Below are 20275 nucleotides of genomic sequence, written 5' to 3' on the forward strand. Positions count from 1 at the left end.
TCAGTACGATCTACTCTGAACCGGCGTGCGTGTATGAAACGATTGATGAATGTGGAGGAAGCAAGAGAAGTAAGTATTTCAGGATCGAAGCAAATGGAATTCCATAGTCTCTGCTTACCACGGTGGGAAATAGGCGGGTGTTTATGTATGTATGTATGTATAATTTTGTTTATGTATATAAAAAAACTTAGTTAACATGTGAATGTGAATTTATTGGTGAGCACATCGATTGGTAATGTGTAATATTTATTTAATTAATCAATAACTGATAAGTGCTTAAATAAGTGACAATCATACATACACAATAAAGGTTACCTATTGATTATTTGAATAAAATGTCCGAATTTTGGAGGCTATGTTAAGCTGTTGGTATCGGCTACAACATCTCCACTAACCCGCAGTGGAGCAGCGTGCGTGGTAGAGTATGCTCCATTCACCCTCCAGTTGAGGGGAGGCCTGTGCCCAGCATTGGGACGTATATAGGCTGTTTATGTATGTTATGTCCTTGTTGAATAAGATGGTTTTAGAAGTTACTTCTGCCTGTTATGTCCAAACTTCATAAGATAGATAGATAAATTGGTTTTATTCATTAAGTAACACGTTTTAATTAATGTAAAGACTATGCGTAGTATATCAAAGGTGACTTTAATTAATTCTTTTGCTTTATTTCGTTGTCTTATAGTGAAAACCATGTGCTTAAACGTCTATTTTGAAGAATCACATTTTGATGCGATTTTCTTCGACTTTTTTTGACGTGACTTATTGTATTTGCCGCAGATGTTATTAACTACTTGGCCGGACAAATGGGGAGCGCTGAAGGCTCTCACCCGGTGTTTTCTTCAACAAAATCTATATTTCTTTCAATTAATTTCATTCTGGGAGTACCTAAAGGATTGATCTAAAGTGGTTGAAATATCCACCACTAACAAGACAATTGTATCGAAATAGGGCACTAAATATTAAGTAATAAATAACAACACATATTCATACATACATTAAACAGCCTGTATACGTCCTACTGCTGGGCACAGGCTTCTTTGTAGGCTTTCTTCAAATTGCATTATAACTATTTGCCCTAAGGTTGCCTACTTCTCTTGTCATTTTTGTAATTGTTTTTAATGTTGTGTTTTTATATATGTGCAATAAAGCGTTTTTGTATTGAATTGTACTTGGCCGGGCCGTAGTTACCATCCGTCTTCACACAATCAATCTAAATTTTTTTTAATTGCTCCCTACCCCTTCACACCCCCCTACGCCGACATTCATACTCAATTCAATACAATGCAAAAATGCATGATTATTTTTTATTTTTTTTGACGTGACTTATTGTAGATTTGCCGCAGATGGCATTAACTACTTGGCCGGATAAATGGCGAGCGCTGAGTGCTCTGACCCGGTACAAAATTTAACACAACAGGCCTGAGGGTGCCCAGTTGGGCGCGAATCTCGGCTCAGGGCGTCGTTTGAGAGGAGTAATATTTGAAAGAATTAATCGACCCTAGTGGGTCGATAGCGATAAGCACTGAATGAGGGAAATCGTAGACCACGCTGGCGGGGTCGATATCGGGGTTCTGAAGTGTTTGGTGTACGAGCTGATTGGCCGCCTCTATGGCTAGAGAAACGCATTATTGCACATATAAACACAACACTAAAAACAATTACAAAAGTGACAAGAGAAGCGCAATCGGCGGCCTTATTGCTAAATAGGAATTTCTTTCAGGCAACTTTAGGGTGAAAGAACTTGCTACATATTGTAGTCGGGGATGGTGCAATAAATACTGATCACTTTTTTGTACTATTTGAGTTTTTGACAGTGATAATCATGAATATATTCGCAATGAGCAATGTATAATGAGGGCGTCTGCGCAACAAACCAGTTCCACATCTGGTCCAGGATGCAGGGTCTATGCCCTTCCACTCGGCTCCCCTCAGGGTCAGCGCAGACCTAGTAGGCGCGTGAAGACAACCTCGGAGACACTTTCATTTAATTTTAATTTGAAATTGTTACACTATAGTGTGGGTGAAGTGTGTGTGTGTTTGTGTGTGTGTGTTTGTGTGTGTGTGTTTGTGTGTGTGTGTGTAAATTGTTAGGTACGATCCACCTGAAGACTAATAAGGCCACATTAAAGCCATTAATTTAAAAAACACAACAACAGCCTCCTTGTTCCAGTGGTTGAGCGTTGTGCTCACGATCCGGAGGTCCCGGGTTCGAATCCCGGTGGGGACAAAACACAAAAACCACTTTGTGATCTCTAGTTTGGTTAGGACATTACAGGCTGATCACCTGATTGTCCAAAAGTAAGATGATCCATGCTCCGGAAGGCACTTTAAGCCGTTGGTCCCGGTTATTACTTACTGATGTAAGTACGTAGTCGTTACATGAGTCATCTCAGGGGCATATGGCGGCTCAGTAATAACTCTGACACCAGAGTTGATGGGGTTGGTAATCCACTTAACAATCCACACGATAGAAGAAGAATATTTAAAAAACGAATAAATTAAGCAGTATTATTAGCAATATTCTTATTATTAGCATAGAGCGGATGAAGGATAATAGGATTACGAAAGCCGTATATAAAGGTTGGTGGCAGGGCTGGCAGAGGAAGACCTAGATGGACGTACATTGACCAAATTGGAGATGTCCTTAGTTCAGTACGATCTACTCTAAACCGGCATGCGTGTATGAAACAATTGATGAATGTGGAGGAAGCAAGAGTCTTAGTCTACTACTAAACTAAAATTAGTCTAAGGCTGCGTTTCCATTGACGCGGAGTTGTACGGAGATGAGCGGAGATGTGCAGGAATCGACCAATCACCATGAGGGAGAGAGTAATAGAGCGTCTTCGGTTTTCGCTCTCTCGAACGCTGTGATTGGTCAAATCAACACATCTCCGCTCTTCTCCGCCCATCTCCGCGTCAGTGGAAAGCCGGCCTAATACTAAACTTGGCTCCGCGCCTGATACGAATTGGTATTTTTATGGTAATTGACTTTATATGTTCTGTGGTGTGAGGCATTTTAGACGTGATTTGTTGTAGGTTTGCCGCAAACGACATTAACTACTTGGCCGGACAAATGGGGAGCGCTGAGGGCTCTCACCCGAAACCTTTTCTATAAACGCTTAACTCAATCACCATCATCAATCAGCCAGCTTCATCCCACTGTTGGGTATTAACCTCCTCCGTTTTGCACCAACCTTTCCGGTCGTGCGCTAGCCTCATCCACAACCTTCCCGCCGTTGCAACGATGTCCACCGACCACCGTGCCGCTGGTCTACCCACTGACCTTTTCCCATCTCGTAGCCACCAGTCTGTGACGGCCTTTTGTACCGGCCATCCTCGCTATAGGTAGTACTTATTATTTTTTATTTCATGGTTAAGTTTTGAAAGGAATATGGAAAGGGTAAGTAATATACCCAGTAGAATGCCACGCGTTTGAGTTTAAGTGTGGTATTAATAAACTAATCTCAGTCAGCTTCGAGACTGCCCTCAAGATCATGTCAATGTGACAGTTCTCATATAAAAACAGAGACTTGAGCATGATTTTGAGGGCAATCTCAGCTGAGATTCGTTTATTAATACCACCCTAAAACATGATTTTCTGAAAAAAGGCTATCTTGTTTTCTTCCTTGGGTCTTAAACCATCTCTACGAATAATTTCATCTCAATCGGTTCAGCGGTTTAAGCGTAGTAGGCAGAGTTACCTTCGTATTTAATTATACCTGTAGGCTGCGCGCGGCGCGTATCATATTGAGGCCTTCGTCCAATAGTCGTTTGACGTCCATCTACGTAGATAGAATTCGTATCGATTATTGGTCGAAGCGCTCAATATAATTCGCGCCGCGCGCGGCGCGGTTGTCATGCAGGCCCGGCAGGTATTAGTATGGATATGGCCTCTAGCCAACATCATGGGAGAAAGGATGTTGTTCACGATTTACATACAAATCCAACGCGATCACACGCCAAGGCTTAAGAAAAAAAAAATCGCCGTTTCAACCTTGATTTCTTAATCAACTTTCCATTACAATATTACTTATTATTGAACTTTTAAGTTTATATTTTATGGCTTGAATGTCCTTTTGATAATATAAAATACCTACTTACCGCATATATTTTACTTTCAAGGGAAAATAATAAATAATATCATACTTCTTCTGTCGTGTGGGTTGTGAGGTGAATTACCAACCCCATCAACCCTAGTGTCAGGGTTATTATTGAGCCGCCAAAGGCCCCTGACATGGCTCATGTAACGACTACTTACTTACATTAATAAGTAATAACCGGGACCAACGGCTTAACATGCCTTCCGAAGCACGGATCATCTTCCTTTTTGGACAATCAGGTGATCAGCCTGTAATGTCCTAACCAAACTAGGGATCACAAAGTGATTTAAAAATATCATAGGAAAGGGAAAATTATGATCTGGCGTATTATTTTTTTATTTTTATTTATTAAGTACTTATAGCATTAACTGAGTATAAGGGTGAAGACATCAACGATTGCAGAGGCAAATTTTATCTTACTTAATTTAAATCGTCTGAAAAATCACTTCTTCCCTTCTTCTTCTTGTCGTTTCGATGGCATTCAGATTTTTCAGCCCAGTATCACTTTTGAAGAATCATTTTTGAAGAATCACTCTTGAAGAATCACTTTTGAAGAATCACTTTCGTATGTGTATTGTTAACAAAACCTCGCAATAGACACGCTAGTTTCAATCCAGATATAAAATTGTGGTCTCAATTCCCGGAATGAAATTAATTAAAAGAAATCTAAGTTTTGTTGAGGAAAATCACATAGGAATATGGCTTTTCAAAAAGGCGCTTTTGTGGTTTGATATAACGTCGATATATAATTATTTATCTCATCATCATCATCATCTCCCTAGCATTATCCCGTTTTCCACAGGCTCCGCTTACCTAACCTGAAGATTTGACAAGTCCGGTTTTACAGAAGCGACTGCCTGTCTGACCTTCCAACCCGCGAAGGGAAAATCAGCCCAATACAGATCAGGTCACATACCTCCGAAAATGCATTTCTCGAGAACGTGGGTTTTCTCACGATGTTTTCCTTCACCGCTGAGCACGTGAAAATCATTTATGATCCAAATATGAATTTGAAAACAAATTAGACACTTCGCATAAGTCCAAAAGTGAATATTATGATGAACCATTATTATATACCAATAGGTATAAATATGTTTTTTTACTTCTACTATGTCGCTATCGCTGAAGGCTCTATTATCGAATTTCGACAATCATTGGTTTGGCAAGAGAAGTGTGTCAGGATCGAAGCAAATGGAATTCTATAGTATCTGCTTACCCTGGCGTGAGTTTATGTATGTATGTATAGGTTTAGGCCTGTGCTGGATTCGAACCTGCGATCTTAAAGAGAGAGGCAAGCGTTCTACCAACTTGGCTACCATGGCTTTCATATTACATCACGAAGCGCAAAGTTTTCATATCTTTTAAGATAAAAACAATAGTTATGCAACCGCAGATGTGATGGGTCGCGTAACCCGATGTGCCAATATGGGTACCACGGAATGGTTGTGCGTTGCGTAAGCGCATAGAATGAGACTCGCATCTGCAAACGGTGCAGTCAAATACTAGTCGAACACAAATACCTATTATTGAGTTCGAAATAACACGTTTTTTTAGAGAAGTTGCGTAAACTGCAAATAATTACAGAATACCTACTAAGTACATAAAAATAAAATTAAATCAATTCAATTAAGTAGTCTCTGTGGTCTAGTGGTTAGAGCTTTAGGCTCACGATGTGGAGGTCCGGGTCCGCTTTGTGAAACTGTCCTTTGTTTGGTAAGGACTTGGGCGTTGGTTCCGGCTATTGGCCGTAAAAATACCTCCACCAACCCGCCGTGCAGCAGCGTGGTGGAGTATGATCCATATCCCCTCCAGTTGATTCAGGGTAGGTCTGTGCCCAGCAGTGGCATGTATAGGCTATTTAGAAGAGAATAGAAATAATTTATTTATGTTTATATTCAATTAAATCAAGATTTTATTGAAGACAATTACATCACAGTATGTTTTTTTAAAAGATAAACCGGAGATTTGTGAATTGTACTGAGAATATTTGTATCTATTATTTAACATAACATAACTTAGCATTACGCCTATATCACCGAAGGGGTAGGCAGATATAGTACACCCTACCCTCGCCGGCTATGTTTGTTTTTGTTTGCTGTTTGATTATGGATATTTTTATGGTCTGAGAGACAAGTTTTATTATTATTATTATTAATAGCCCTCAATGTCCCACTGCAAGGCAAAGGCCTCTCTTCATATTGGCACATCGGGTTACGCGACCTATCACATCTGCGGTTGCATAACTATTGTCTTTATCTTAAAAGATAGGAAAACTTTGAGACAAGTTTTAATTGACTGAAAGTCTAATATTATAAATGCTAAAGTAACTCTGTCTGTCTGTTACCTTTTCACGTTTAAACCGCTGAATGATGGACAAACTCGGGTAGAAAACTAGTTTGTTGCCTTATAGAGCGACATAGTTTCTGTTTGTGACTAAGCTCTTAAATAAAGATTAAAAAAAAAAAACTAGTATGTAACATGTAACGTTACCTCTCGACTATATCCCAATTAGGGTCGACAGAGGCACTTCCATCGAAAGATACACTAAGTACTTACTTATCCACACCTCACCGGGTTTTGTTAGACCAACGTGGTAGGTGGCGAACCATATCGCCGTCTATAATGGTAAAGCCAACTGTGTTAGCGTAAAATATTTTTCGGAGTGTTAATAAAAACTAAAGTATTGCGACAGACATTTTACTGACAATCGGACACAGTACCTAAATGTAAGCTGAAATATTTTGAAACTTAGTAATCAATGTTTAAGGTCGTTTCTGGTATACAATCAATTACCTATTGCAATAATATTTCCCAGAATACCTAAGCTAGTATTTTTTTTATTTTTTTTGAAGTGACTTATTGTAGATTTTCCGCAGATGGCATTAACTACTTGGCCGGACAAATGGGGAGCGCTGACGGCTCTCACCCGGTACAAAATTTAAGACAACAGGCCTGAGGGTGCTCAGTTGGGTACAAATCTCTGAGAGGAACAATATTTGAAAGAATTAATCGACCCTAGCGGGTCGATAGCGATGAGCGCTGAATGAGGGAAATAGTCGACCACGCCGGCGGGTCGGTATCGAGGTTAAGCTAGTACCGCACCGCAGATTCTTCTAAATTCTGAAGTCTGAAGTTGGCCTTCGTGGTCCAGTGGTGCTGTCAAATCACAAAAATCACTGTCATCCCTAGTTTGGTCTGGACATTACAGGCTGATCACCTGATTGTCCAAAAGTAAGATGATCCGTGGTTCGGGAGGCACGTTACGCCGTTGGTTCCGGTTATTACATACTGATGTAAGTACGTAGTCGTTATATGAGTCATGTCAGGGGTCTATGGCGGCTCAATAATAATGTCAGGGTTGATGGGGTTGGTAATCCACCTCACAACCCACACGATAGAAGAATTGTGAGAACGTAAAGTGAATCATAGGTTACAAAAGTCAATCAAAATGGCCAGTGATCATGGCAATCATATCGTAATAGAGTCTCAATCACAGATGTAGAATTTGTGCTTGTAATCTATATTTTATTGCAAGATTTCAATTTGAAATTGGTATCTACAGAAATATTAAAATTGGTAACGCACGTAGCCTAGTTCTTTACCTCAAATCACACAGAGGCTGTGCCGGGCTGCCGGGAGCGTTCCGAGCCGAAAAGCGTCTTTTTTAAGGTAAAAAACTACAAAGTTTTGTCGTTGAATTTGTATAACAAAACCACGTCGCGTTAGCGGATTTCGGTTCTATTTCGACGGAATACCCTCTTACTACCCGACGAAATAGAACCGAAATCATTATGGTAGATTTGCGTCGTGGCCGGCCAACTGGGGACCGCTGAAGGCTCTCTCCCGGCTTTCAGTGTTATCATTATAAATAATAATGAAAGTACGTAGGAATGCTTAGAACGGTAACTCCTCTCCGCCGCCCCTCACGAATTCATACAGGCCTGTAGTTAGATTTACCTCACGACGACCGTTAAACGACCGTAAGGGACACAGAGAAGATAAAAAAATACTATAAGGACAGTGCACGGGGTGTAAGATTGAGATGTTTGTATTTAGGGTCTGCGGTGTGGTGCTGTGTATACAAAGTTACAACGAATTCCGGCCTCTATATGCACTGAGCTTTAATAATCGTTTACGCAACGTAAATCCTTCTTTGAAACTATGTCTACAGTTAATTGTCTTATCGCAAGTAAACCGACAGGAAAAGGTGGAAATAGGATGTCTTTAGAATTACATGTATTAAGGCTTGCACAGGCTTATCAAACCTGAGATTAAAGTAATCTTTAAAGATTTCCACACTAATTTTGCAAGAATGTCTTCTATAACCTAGCTAGACCATTTTGCAATTCGTTTTGGCGGACGCCGACTTGATTTAAACCCAAATGTATTGACCATTCTGTTACAAATTCATTGTTAAAGGTTAATGGCAAATGAAACAGTTTTTTATTTGATTAGTCTGTAGTCATTTTTCTACAAGTAAGTACCTAAGTAATCTTTATTAAAACACTATTAATAAATAATAGTATTAACAAAAAATGTGAGTAAAAACTCTTTGCTGAATTATTCTATTAGCGAACAGATATCCTACAGATAACTGGCCGTTTTTAATGAAATACATTTGTAATCGCCATTAAAATAGTTTTTTAATTTATTTTTCTTAATATAGAAAAAAGGGTTTTCAAAATTTTATTTCAATGTTTTAACCAGTAAGTAATGTAATCTATTTACGAACAGATAACTGGCCGTTTTTATTGAAATACATTTGTAATGGCCATTAAAATATATTTTTATTTTATATTTCTTAATAAAAAAAATAGCGTTCGAAAAAAATAATTTCATTTGCGTGCATTTTGCACTATTCACTAAAATAATATAGGTAGGTACCATAAAGCAACACGGACCTCCACGGACCGAAGGTAGGTAGGTACCTACCTAGGTAGGTATCAGAGGCGGACTTACCTAAGTCCGCCTCTGATTTTGTATCTAAATGCACGTAATTAATTAAAAATAAACTACTTACCTACTTACTTCCATTTATAAACTTCAAGGTAATAAATAGGTAGGTACTCATAGTTTAATGTTTATTTATAATAAGTGTGTTTAATGTTTTCGGAGATATGTGACCTAACCAGTAATTGGACTGGTTTCCCTTCAGAAGGGAAGGTCAGATAGGCATTGGATTCTGTAAAAACTGGACCTGGCAAATCTTTACCTTAGTTATTAGTAAGCGTATGACGTTTACTAATTATAAATAACATGCACCTATCATATAGAATATAATTATAATGATAATTTAATGCTTATAATAGAGCTGACCTAGAAAACGTGTGTTAAAAAAAAGAAGTGAAAGGCTGTGTGATGTGGTGCCATGACCTTCTCATCTGGTTAAACAATATTACATAATATAGTAAGTACTGCAATGTCTTGTTATATCACAGTTATTATAAATTTTGGTCAGCTGTTTTTAGGGACAACTTTACGGAAACGACAGAAAGTGTAGTGAAATGCAAGCGATCCCGAAAATCATTTTATGCTCGCATTCCTCTCCAAATACACCTGACCTATATACGTCCTCCTGTTGACCACAGACCTCCTCTGAACCATTTCAAACTTAAAAATACCTTTAATTACTAGGTAACGTAGTTACACTTAGAATCGTAAAATTTTACATAAGTACAATATTTTTTGTCGAACGTCTCATTCGCCTAGAACTATAACCTATATAGCCGAGGAAACCTTGATACTGACCCCGCCGGCGTGGTCGACGATTTCCCTCAATCAGCGCTTATCGCTATCGACCCACTAGGGTCGATTAATTGTTTCAAATATTTTTCTTCTCAGACGACGCCGCGAACTTTCGCGCGAGGAAAATAGCTGCATTATAAATGTCGGTACAGCGCCCTAGGCGTTCTTAAAAAAATATATATTGTAATACAATTTCAGTTATTTAATTTTGGCTGTCTAATAGTGCCCAGACGGCCATTCCCATATATGGTATTCCAAATTATATTGGTAGAAGATATATTTATCTTCTACATAATCATTAACCTTAAAGTAACCTTTTTACAAAGTCTTAAAACTGTTGAAAGGTTAATCCTGAACGAAAACTAAAACAGAAACTTATTTTAAAAAGTATACATTGCTTAAATGATTTAGTGGTCCTATATATATTAACTACTTAGAGCCGTGGTAGGTAAGTTGGAAGAACGTTTGACTGTCATGTAAGGTCACAGGTTTGAATCTAGCACGGGTCTAACCCTATGATTTCAGAAATCGTTTTTCGAATTCATATTTGGATCATAAATGATTAGCATGTGTTCAGCGGTGAAGGAAAACATCGTGAGGAAACCCACAGACCCGAGAAGTGCGTTTCGGAGGTATGTGACCTAACCTGTATTGGACTGGTTTTCACTTCGCGGGTGGGAAGGTCAGACAGGCAGTGGCTTTTGTAAAAACCGGACCTGTCAAATCTTTAGGTTAGGTAAGCGAACTTTGTGAAAGTGGGATAACGTTAGGGGGATGATATATTAAGTAGCTGGTTGGAACATATCTTCCATTTGTACGTACCAAGATCTTAACAATATCGTGTAAATACAACTTCACACTTATGCATAATAAAGCAAATTAATGACGTCACTGAACCAAGCTTATTTGAAATTCAAACAGTAAAATATTGACTCTAAAATACTTACTCTATGTTCTCCTGGCTAGCGAGATTCAACCTTTGAGAATAAATATTGACGACTATTTGTGTCTTCCTATTTACGTTTAAAACGTAGTACCTATTTGATTTAATCCGTGATAGATCCAAACTTGAATTCAAATTTAAAATTCGAATTCGGTGGTTTAGAAGCCGAGTCAGTGACACTACAATATGTCACGCGTTCTTCGAATAGGGGGGGTTAAAAAGTCCACATAGGTGCTAATTCCTGTAAATACCAGCTAATTTTATTTTAAGTTGGAAAATTCCACTTGATATCAACTCAAAATCATGGTCTGAATCATCCCCCTAAGTATTCGTTACGATGTCACCAACACCCTGTATATCTCTGCAAACCTGTCCGGGGTTATATAGGTGTGATATATTGTTTTGTGATGTGTTGTGCTGTGTTGTGTTACGATTGTGTATTTTATGCCACATCGCACAATGTACCGTCTATGTGTTATTGGCTAAAGATTCAAGGAAACATCTAGTAGATTCTGAACGATGTAAATATGTATTCTGTTGACTGTTATAACAAAGATTTATTTATCCTTCTGCTGTCATTGTATATCCGTGTTGGTACATACACTACTTAGGTATTACTTTATGTTATTTTCATTTTAACACTAGTCTGTGAGGTGATTAGTACCTATACCTACATACTGTACTTAGGTAGGCAGAGGCGGATTTTATCTTACTTAATTTAAATCGTCTGAAAAATCGCCTTTGAAGAATCAACTTTGAAGAATCACTTTTGAAGAATCACTTTTGAAAAGTCATTTTTGAAGAATCATTTTTGAAGAATCACTTTTGAAGAATCACAGAATCACAACAAAACTTCGCAATAGACACGCTAGTTTCAATGCAGATACAAAATTGTGGTCTCAATTCCCGGAATGAAATTAATTGAAAGAAATCCAAGTTTTGTTGAAGATAATCACATAGGAATATGGCTTTTTAAAAAGGCGCTAACGTGGTTTTCATATAACGTCGATATATAATTATTTATCTCATCATCATCAACCTAAACTGACCTAACCTGAAGATTTGACAGGTCCGGTTTTACAGAAGCGACTGCCTGTCTGACCTTCCAACCCGCGAAGGGAAAACCAGCCCAATACATGTTAGGTCACCTCCGAAAATGCATTTAAGATAAATGAGTAACTCATTAGTGCAAGTCCGGTACCGTTGTTCGCACCGGCGGCGGTCCCCGTCTGACAAGCACACCATATGCCATGAGTGATTCTATATTGATCTATATACTTATCTTATTTTTAAAGTTATCAAATAGTCGCTAGGTAACCAATGTTGCTAGGATTGCAGACATTAAAACTGATGAGTCGTTATAAACTGCATGTCGCGGAGTCAACCGGCGTTGGACAGCAACTTTCCCCGCGGTTACGCGTGCGCATGTCGACATCGTGTCACAGGTCAAGTAGGCCTGCAGGGTTACTATCTTAGTTGGATTACCAGACGAATCAGTTTTGGATAGATTGTGTAACAGGATCTTGATAGTGGCGGGTTGATAATACCTAATCTTACCTGATTGTCCAAAACTAAGATGATCCGTGCTTCGGAAGGCTCGTTAAGCCGTTGGTCCCGACTATTACTTACTAAAGTAAAAGTACGCAGTCGTTACATGAGTCATGTCAGGGGCCTATGGCGGCTCAGTAATAACCCTGACACCAGGGTTGATGGGGTTTGTTACCACCTCACAATCCACACGAGAAGAATTTGAAAGAAACGTAACCCTCAAATGTATAGTACAGATTATACATTTGGTAACCCTACGAAGCAGTCGCGAGTCAACCACTTCAGCCCTTGATTACGCCACACGGCACGTGCGTGACTCAAACCGAATACCAAGTAGCCTCTGACAAGAAAATAGGTTAACTGCTCACTCAAAGACACAAGTTAAAGGTACAATTGTGTAACAATGTTCAGAAAGAGAATGAAAGACGATTAACGAAACACAAACATTAACGTAACTTGACACATCCCAATAGTCAGAGGTACATCGCATGTTTGAGGAGCTCGGTGGCGCAGCGGTAAACGCGCTCGGTCTGCGATTGTTGAAGTTAAGCAACTTTCACAAAGGCCGGTCATAGGATGGGTGACCACAAAAAAAAAGTTTTCATCTCGAGCTCCTCCATGCTTCGGAAGGCACGTTAAGCCGTTGGTCCCGGCTGCATTAGCAGTCGTTAATAACCATCAATCCGCACTGGGCCCGCGTGATGGTTTAAGGCCCGATCTCCCTATCCATCCATAGGAGGCCCGTGCCCCGGCAGTGGGGACGTTAATGGGCTGATGATGATGATGATGATGACATCGTGAGATGGACTAAGTACCCACACTTCACGAAGCTTTCTGTTAGACCGACGTGATAGGTTAGCCGTATCGCCGTCTACAAAGGTCTACTACTGAGGAGGATGATTCAGACCATGATTCTGAGTCAATATCAAGTGGAATTTTCGTCGCAAAATTCATGTTTTATTTTGTTTTTTTAATCATTTTCAATTCTATGCCTCAGTATTCGTTACGGTATCACTAACATCCATACGTACTTGTACGGTTATCTGTACGTTCTTATAAGGAGTGTAAGTGACATCGTAACGAATACTGAGGGATGATTCAGACCATGATTCTGAGTTGATATCAAGTGGGATTTCCTTTTGGTAAATTACGTGTAGTGTTTTTTAAAATTATTTTCAGTTCCATACTTTTGCGACGGGAAATTCCACTTGATATTAACTCAGAATCATGCTTCAAAGTTTTCGTTACGATGTCATTAACGCCCAGTTTACGTCCCACTGCTGGGCATAGGCTCCCCTCAATCAACCGGAGCGGGAATTCGTGCCAACTACGCTGCTCCACTGCGGGTTGGTGGAGTTGTTTGGCTAGAGCCCGGGACCAGTGGCTTAACAGGGTTATTTAATACTTGTAATAGTTATAAACTTATAAAACTTAGGTATTGATTACGCATGATTACACGGTCGTTTTAAACGTGATCGGCACTGTGATGACTCCCGTCTCTCGACCCTGACTTCTAATTCGTTGGTGGTGGTTGCTGGTCATCATAACAATAACGAGCTGCAACCCGCTGACAACCATAAACGGGTTGGGTACGTGTAATGGCGTCTAGCGGAGATAACCGCTCTGGGCAAATAATCGCTGAACCTTTTTTATTATGTTGAAGTTAAGCAACTTTCGCAAAGGCCGGTCATAAGATGGGTGACCACAAAAAAAAAGTTTTCATCTCGAGCTCCTCCGTGCTTCGGAAGGCACGTTAAGCCGTTGGTCCCGGCTGCATTAGCAGTCGTTAATAACCACCAATCCGCACTGGGTCCGCGTGGTGGTTTAAGGCCCGATCTCCCTATCCATCCATAGGAGGCCCGTGCCCCAGCAGTGGGGACGTTAATGGGCTGATGATGATGATGACTTCTTTCATTTATGGGTTGGAATTCCGGCTCGGTTTCGACCGTTTGTTGAATTCGACCTTATGTTTGGATCATAGATAATTGAAATCACGTGGTTTCCAGGATTCGTGCCAGGCTAATGGCAATAGGGAAACCTCTCTGCCTACACCATGCTTATCTAACATGCTATGTTATTTTATGTGTAGATTTTAGTATATTTCTGCAGTGACTCTATGATATTGACTTCCAGTGCGCGAAGTTCATTCGTAACTAAGTAATGATTTTCTCTCTCTTTCTTTCTTTCTAATTGAAAAAATAGGTTCTGAGATTGGTAGAAATGGATTTGTTGTGAATAATAATCGGGAGCGGAAAATAAAAGCCGTGTTTCCTGGTTACCCCATCTTGGTATTCTGTTTATTGGGCGTTGGCTAATAGCGACATCTGTTAGGTTTTCTTGTTAATACTTTACATTTTCAAATACTTATCTTCGATATTGAAAATCGAAACGAACTTAATTGATTCCTAAAATATGCGCTAGATGGCGGTTGTCCGTGATACTAAAACCATTGATAGAAAAATGATGCTGACAAGTTGAGAACCTCCTCTTTTTATGAAGTCGGTTAAAATTATATTAAGATTTATTTTCAGATATTACAATCCATAGGTGTTAGTAGAAGGGGGGGGGGGGGACGGGACGAGCTGAACGCCTCCCGGCACACCTGGGGCCTGTTTAATAAAACTTACAATTGTAAATTACAATGACAATTTGATGTACATTGCGAAGTATGTGATCACGAATATTTTGCAGTTTCATATTAGTTACGTAATGAACATCAAATTGTCGTTGTAATTTACAATTGTAAGTTTTATTAAACAGGCCCCTGGCGGAACGATGCCCGGGGCAGGGAGGGTTGGAAAGAGTAGGGGGAGGCCTTTGCCCAGCAGTGGGACATTGATTAGGTTACAGAAGAAAAAAGGTGTTAGTAATTACAATCTTATTCTATTGTACATTCAACTTTTTAAAATACAATCAAAAAATTCAGCTGCTACTACCACCTGTGTGCAAGCGCATAGGCGCATGCCACCTGCCGACCAGCACATTATAGTTCCACGCTTATCGCTTCGCCTTCAGTGCGTCAGATATCTTGGTGCGATTATGTTTGCGAAATGCTCGCCTCTGAAGACTGCACTTTGAATGGCTTGCGGTTGTCGAGACGGGAATTATACTCCACAGATTATAGAGTAGAAGGGAGGAAATAGTTATTTTAGTGTTTTACAAACAACAAGCAAACAAGAAACAAGTACTTACCTACTTACAAACAAATAAATTACAAGAACCAAGTATCTACAAAGGAATTAGGAACGAATTCAAAATTGGTGTAATTTATGTCAGATGGCAAATTTTATGGCTCGTAGCTTTGTCTGGCTGGCAGTAGGTTATTAGTAAGTTGCTGGACTTCTATCTATCGTGTGGGTTGTGAGGTAGAGTACCAACCTCATCAACCCTGGTGTCAGCATTACTATTGAGCCGCCTAAGGCCCCTGACGTGGCTCATGTAACGACTGCTCACTTACATCAGTAAGTAGTAACCGGGACCAACGGCTTAACGTGCCTTCCGAAGCACGGATCATCTTACTTTCAGACAATCAGGTGATCAGCCTGTAATGTCCTAACCAAACTAGGGACCTCAAAGTAATTTTTGTGATATGTCCCCACCGGGAATCGAACCCAGGACCTCCGGATCGTGAGCCCAATGCTCAACCACTGGACCACGGAGGTCGTTGGTGAGTTGTTGGATTGGCAGAGGAAGACATAGAAGGACGTACGGTCACGAGTACTAATTAATATGTATACGCTTTAAAACCATGTCACATTAACTTTTTTGACAAATTGAACCGTAAGTGTCATTAAATGTCAAATATGATAGTGCGACAGGGTTCTAAAGTGGGTACATGATATGGCTCATCACTGTAAAACGCATTGTTTAATTTATGTAGAAGGTTATATGAATATTATGTATTCAGCAATAAAATTACGTAAATTTAAATATTTCATACATAATTCTTTCATTAAATCAATAAATGTTACAAAAGTTGTCAACAGCTTCATACTCAGAGTAAACCTGAAGAAATTAGGAAGGGTTTATAACATTTTTTATTGTTTGTAGTTTCTCTAGATCTTCAAGTAGTGGCAAAAAAGCGTAGAGCTCATTTAGCTTACGAGGGGAGGTCAAAAAGTTCGCGGAATGGAGGGGTTGGAGGGGGTTGGTTTGCTCGTACAGGCAGCCGCTAGTTGCACACCTCATTAACAGTATATGTACCAAGTTTGAAGCAAATCGGGTCATTAACGTTTGAACTATCGACCAGCAAACAAGTGAATCGGGAAGAACTCAGCGAATATGGAGAAAATTGAACACCGCGCCGTCATTAAGTTCCTCACCAAGCAAGGAAAATCCGCTCAGACGATTTTTCAAGAGCTGTTAGCAGTTTACGCGGACTCTGCCCCTGGTAAAACCATGGTTTACAAGTGGCATAGTCTTTTCAAGCAAGGAAGAGAGTCGATTGAAAATGACCCCCGCTCCGGACGGCCCATTGAGGCCACCACACCGGAAATCATCGAAAAAGTAGAGAAACTTGTATTAGAAGATACCCGCTTGAAGAAGAAGCAGCTTGCAGCAATGGTCGGTGTATCCGAAACAAGTATTTTAAATATCCTACATCAACATCTTGGGATGACTAAGGTCAGCGCAAGATGGGTTCCAAGAATGCTCACGCCACTTCAAAAAAGCGAGCGTGTCGAGTGTTCTCGCCAGTTTTTAGAGCTCTGTGGAGAGAATAAGGAAGAAGTTATGGCCCGGATTGTTACTGGAGATGAAACCTGGGTTCACCACTATGAACCTGAGTCGAAGCAAGAGTCGATGCAGTGGCATAAAAAAGGCACACCTCCTCCAAAGAAGTTTAAGGTGTCACAATCGGCCGGAAAGATCATGGCCACTATTTTTTGGGATACAGAAGGTATTTTGCTGATTGATTATAAAGATCGTGGTGTGACTATAACGGGACATTACTACGCTTCTTTACTGGATAGATTGAAAGAGGCTATCAAGGAAAAAAGAAGAGGAAAGCTGTCAAGAGGTGTGCTCCTTTTGCACGACAACGCACCCGTCCACACGTGCCATGTTGCGACGGCTGCCATTCACCGATGCGGGTTCGAAAAATTAAACCACCCGCCTTACAGTCCAGACTTGGCCCCCAGCGATTATTATTTGTTCCCAAAAATGAAAAAGGAACTGCGTGGACGAAAATTTGGCGATGATGAAGAAGTCAAGTCTGCAATTTCGGCCTATTTTGACAGCAAAGAGAAATCTTTTTTTTATGATGGAATAAACAAATTATTTGATAGATCCGGAAAATGTGTTAAGGTTAAGGGAGAATATATTGAAAAGGAAAAATAGTTTCGTGTTTAATTTCGACCCCCTTCCCCCTCATTCCGCGAACTTTTTGACCTCCCCTCGTAGTTTATTTATGACTAGCGACCCGCCCCTGCCTTGCTCGGGTGCAATGCTGAGGAAAAAATGAAATTATTTACAACATCACATTATAAACCTCAAAAATAACAGTACTTCTCCACTATTTAATGGATGTTATTATACATATAAACCTTCATCTTGAATCACTCTATCTATTTAAAAAAAACCGCATCAAAATCCGTTGCGTAGTTTTAAAGATTTAAGCGTACATAGGGATGTAGGGATAGAAAAAGCGGGTTTGTTTTAAATTATGTAGTGACGAAAATAATAATTTTGATCACCGAATTATTTCCCTCATTCAGCGCTTATCGCTATCGACCCACTAGGGTCGATTAATCCTTTCAAATGTTTTTCCTCTCAAACGACGCCCTGAGCCGAGATTCGCGCCCAACTGGGCACCCTCAGGCCTGTTGTCTTAAACGTTGTACCGGGTGAGAGCCTTCAGCGCTCCCCATTTGTCCGGCTACTATCTGCGGCAAATCTACAATAAGTCACGTCAAAAAATAAAAAAAAGATCACCGAATGGTGTGGCTACACTTACGCCATCTATTGTCGTCGAAACGTATATAGCGAGGGTTGATAGATGTTTTTCTTTGATCACCAGCGGTGACAGGCAGCACAGACGGCATCGGTAAGCAGTATGCTGCGGAGCTGGCGCGGCGTGGACTCAACATCGTGCTCATCAGCCGCAACCCGGATAAGCTGCGCGCAGTCGCACAAGAGATCGGTAAGTTACTATACTTAGTAGCTATAGTAACGTCAATAACTACACGTATGACAAATAAAACACACACATCCACACTCTGTCTCACACACACACACACACATGCACGCACGCACGCACCCACGCACGCACGCACGCACGCACGCACGCACGCACGCACACACACACACACACACACACACACACACACACACACACACACACACACACACACACACACACACACACACACACACACACACACACACACACACACACACACACAAACACACACATTAACATTGACACGAAAGGAACGATAAGGAACAGCGGGTTATTTTCCCGATTCCCCATACCGATCTAACACAGCACAGGGCTGTCGGCCCGCTTTTTTTTAATTAAGATGGGTTTGCTCTTGACTTCATTCTTCCACGAGGAGAAGAAGAGATCGACGGTGGAACGAGCTTACCCAGAAAATGCCTATTCACTCGTGATTTAAAGGACCCCAGGTTATAAGATTCAGGAAAGACCGACGTCGGCAACCCATTCCTTGGCTGTGCGCATTATGAAAGATGAAGCGAAGCGGATTAGTGGTATGTCCACCAACTGGTTGCTTCTGTATGTATACTGTTATAGTTACGTCACCAATAAAATGAAATCCCGACGAATTGAGAACCTCCTCCATTTTATGCTACGGCAACATAGAATAGTCGGTTATTCCATTAAATACGATGACGTATGTTATGTTAAACGTGCGGTTAATATGTCGTGTCTAGTTTATCTAGGACTGAACATTAAATACCAGCGATGCATTGTAATTGTTGTTACATCTAAAGTAGATATAAAGTAAATACTTTACTAGTGACGGACTAGTTACTTAGGAGTTCTTTAATAGTGACGGAACATTTCAAGTTTGTTTCAAGGCTTTCGTCTAAGTACGACTATAATAAAATAAAATAACGTAAACTCGCTAATTCCAAAACCATTTTGAGATTTCGTCTTAATTAGTTTTATTTCTCTATGTTTTAGTGTTTATTTCAGCAATAAGTATGTATTTATTTGACCTTCGTATGACATCTATAAGGAGTCTGTTTACCCAAATTGTCGTTGCCAAATGCAGTTTATAATAAATAAAATTAATATCTATGGTCATCACCAGGGTAACGGCCTCCGTGGTCCAGTGGTTGAGCGTTGGGCTCGCGATCCGGAGGTCCCTAGTTCGAATCCCGGTGGGGACATATCACAAAAATCACGTTGTGATCCCTAGTTTGGTTAGGACATTACAGGCTGATCACCTGATTGTCCAAAAAGTAAGATGATCCGTGCTTCGGAAGGCACGTAAAGCCGTTGGTCCCGGTTACCACTTACTGATGTAAGTAAGTAGCCGTTATATGAGCCATGTCAGGGGCCTTTGGCGGCTCAATAGTAATCCTGACACCAGGGTTGATGAGGTTGGTAATTCACCTCACAACCCACACGATAGAAGAAGAAGACTAGGGTAACGTGTTGTATGAGTGTGAGGTTAACAAATTTAATGTAATAACTTCAATAATAATCAGGATCACTGATCCCCATCATGATAATTAGAAGCATAAACTATACAAACTTAATTAAAGAAATTAAAAGATTATAAAAATGTTATTTGTATCTATCTTATTGGGCCTGAGTATTCTTAGGGACTGCCCACAGTTTGGGCACGTTACCCTAAGAAAATGTCGATATTAAAATGTTAATACAAACTAAGCAAAGGCAAAGGTATTTAAGTAATTCAGCCTACTTTATGAGTTATTTAAAAAGAATATTCAAATTAGTTTTTTTATAATA

At 40.1% G+C, this 20275-nt stretch overlaps 1 protein-coding gene and 1 long non-coding RNA gene across 2 annotated transcripts in view; both read left to right on the top strand.

Moving 5' to 3' along the window:
- Positions 1–20275, top strand: part of LOC126371195 (uncharacterized) — a 187759-nt gene that overhangs the window by 138872 nt on the left and 28612 nt on the right. The gene's annotated exons all lie outside the window — the stretch shown is intronic.
- Positions 1–20275, top strand: part of LOC126370797 (inactive hydroxysteroid dehydrogenase-like protein 1) — a 29188-nt gene that overhangs the window by 2517 nt on the left and 6396 nt on the right. The window contains exon 2 of the mRNA XM_050015824.1: positions 18353–18475. Coding sequence (XP_049871781.1) covers positions 18353–18475 — 123 coding nt within the window. The remainder of the gene's footprint in view (positions 1–18352; positions 18476–20275) is intronic.

This window comes from Pectinophora gossypiella, chromosome 1 (assembly GCF_024362695.1).
Source record: "Pectinophora gossypiella chromosome 1, ilPecGoss1.1, whole genome shotgun sequence".
Classification (NCBI taxonomy): Eukaryota; Metazoa; Arthropoda; class Insecta; order Lepidoptera; family Gelechiidae; genus Pectinophora; species Pectinophora gossypiella.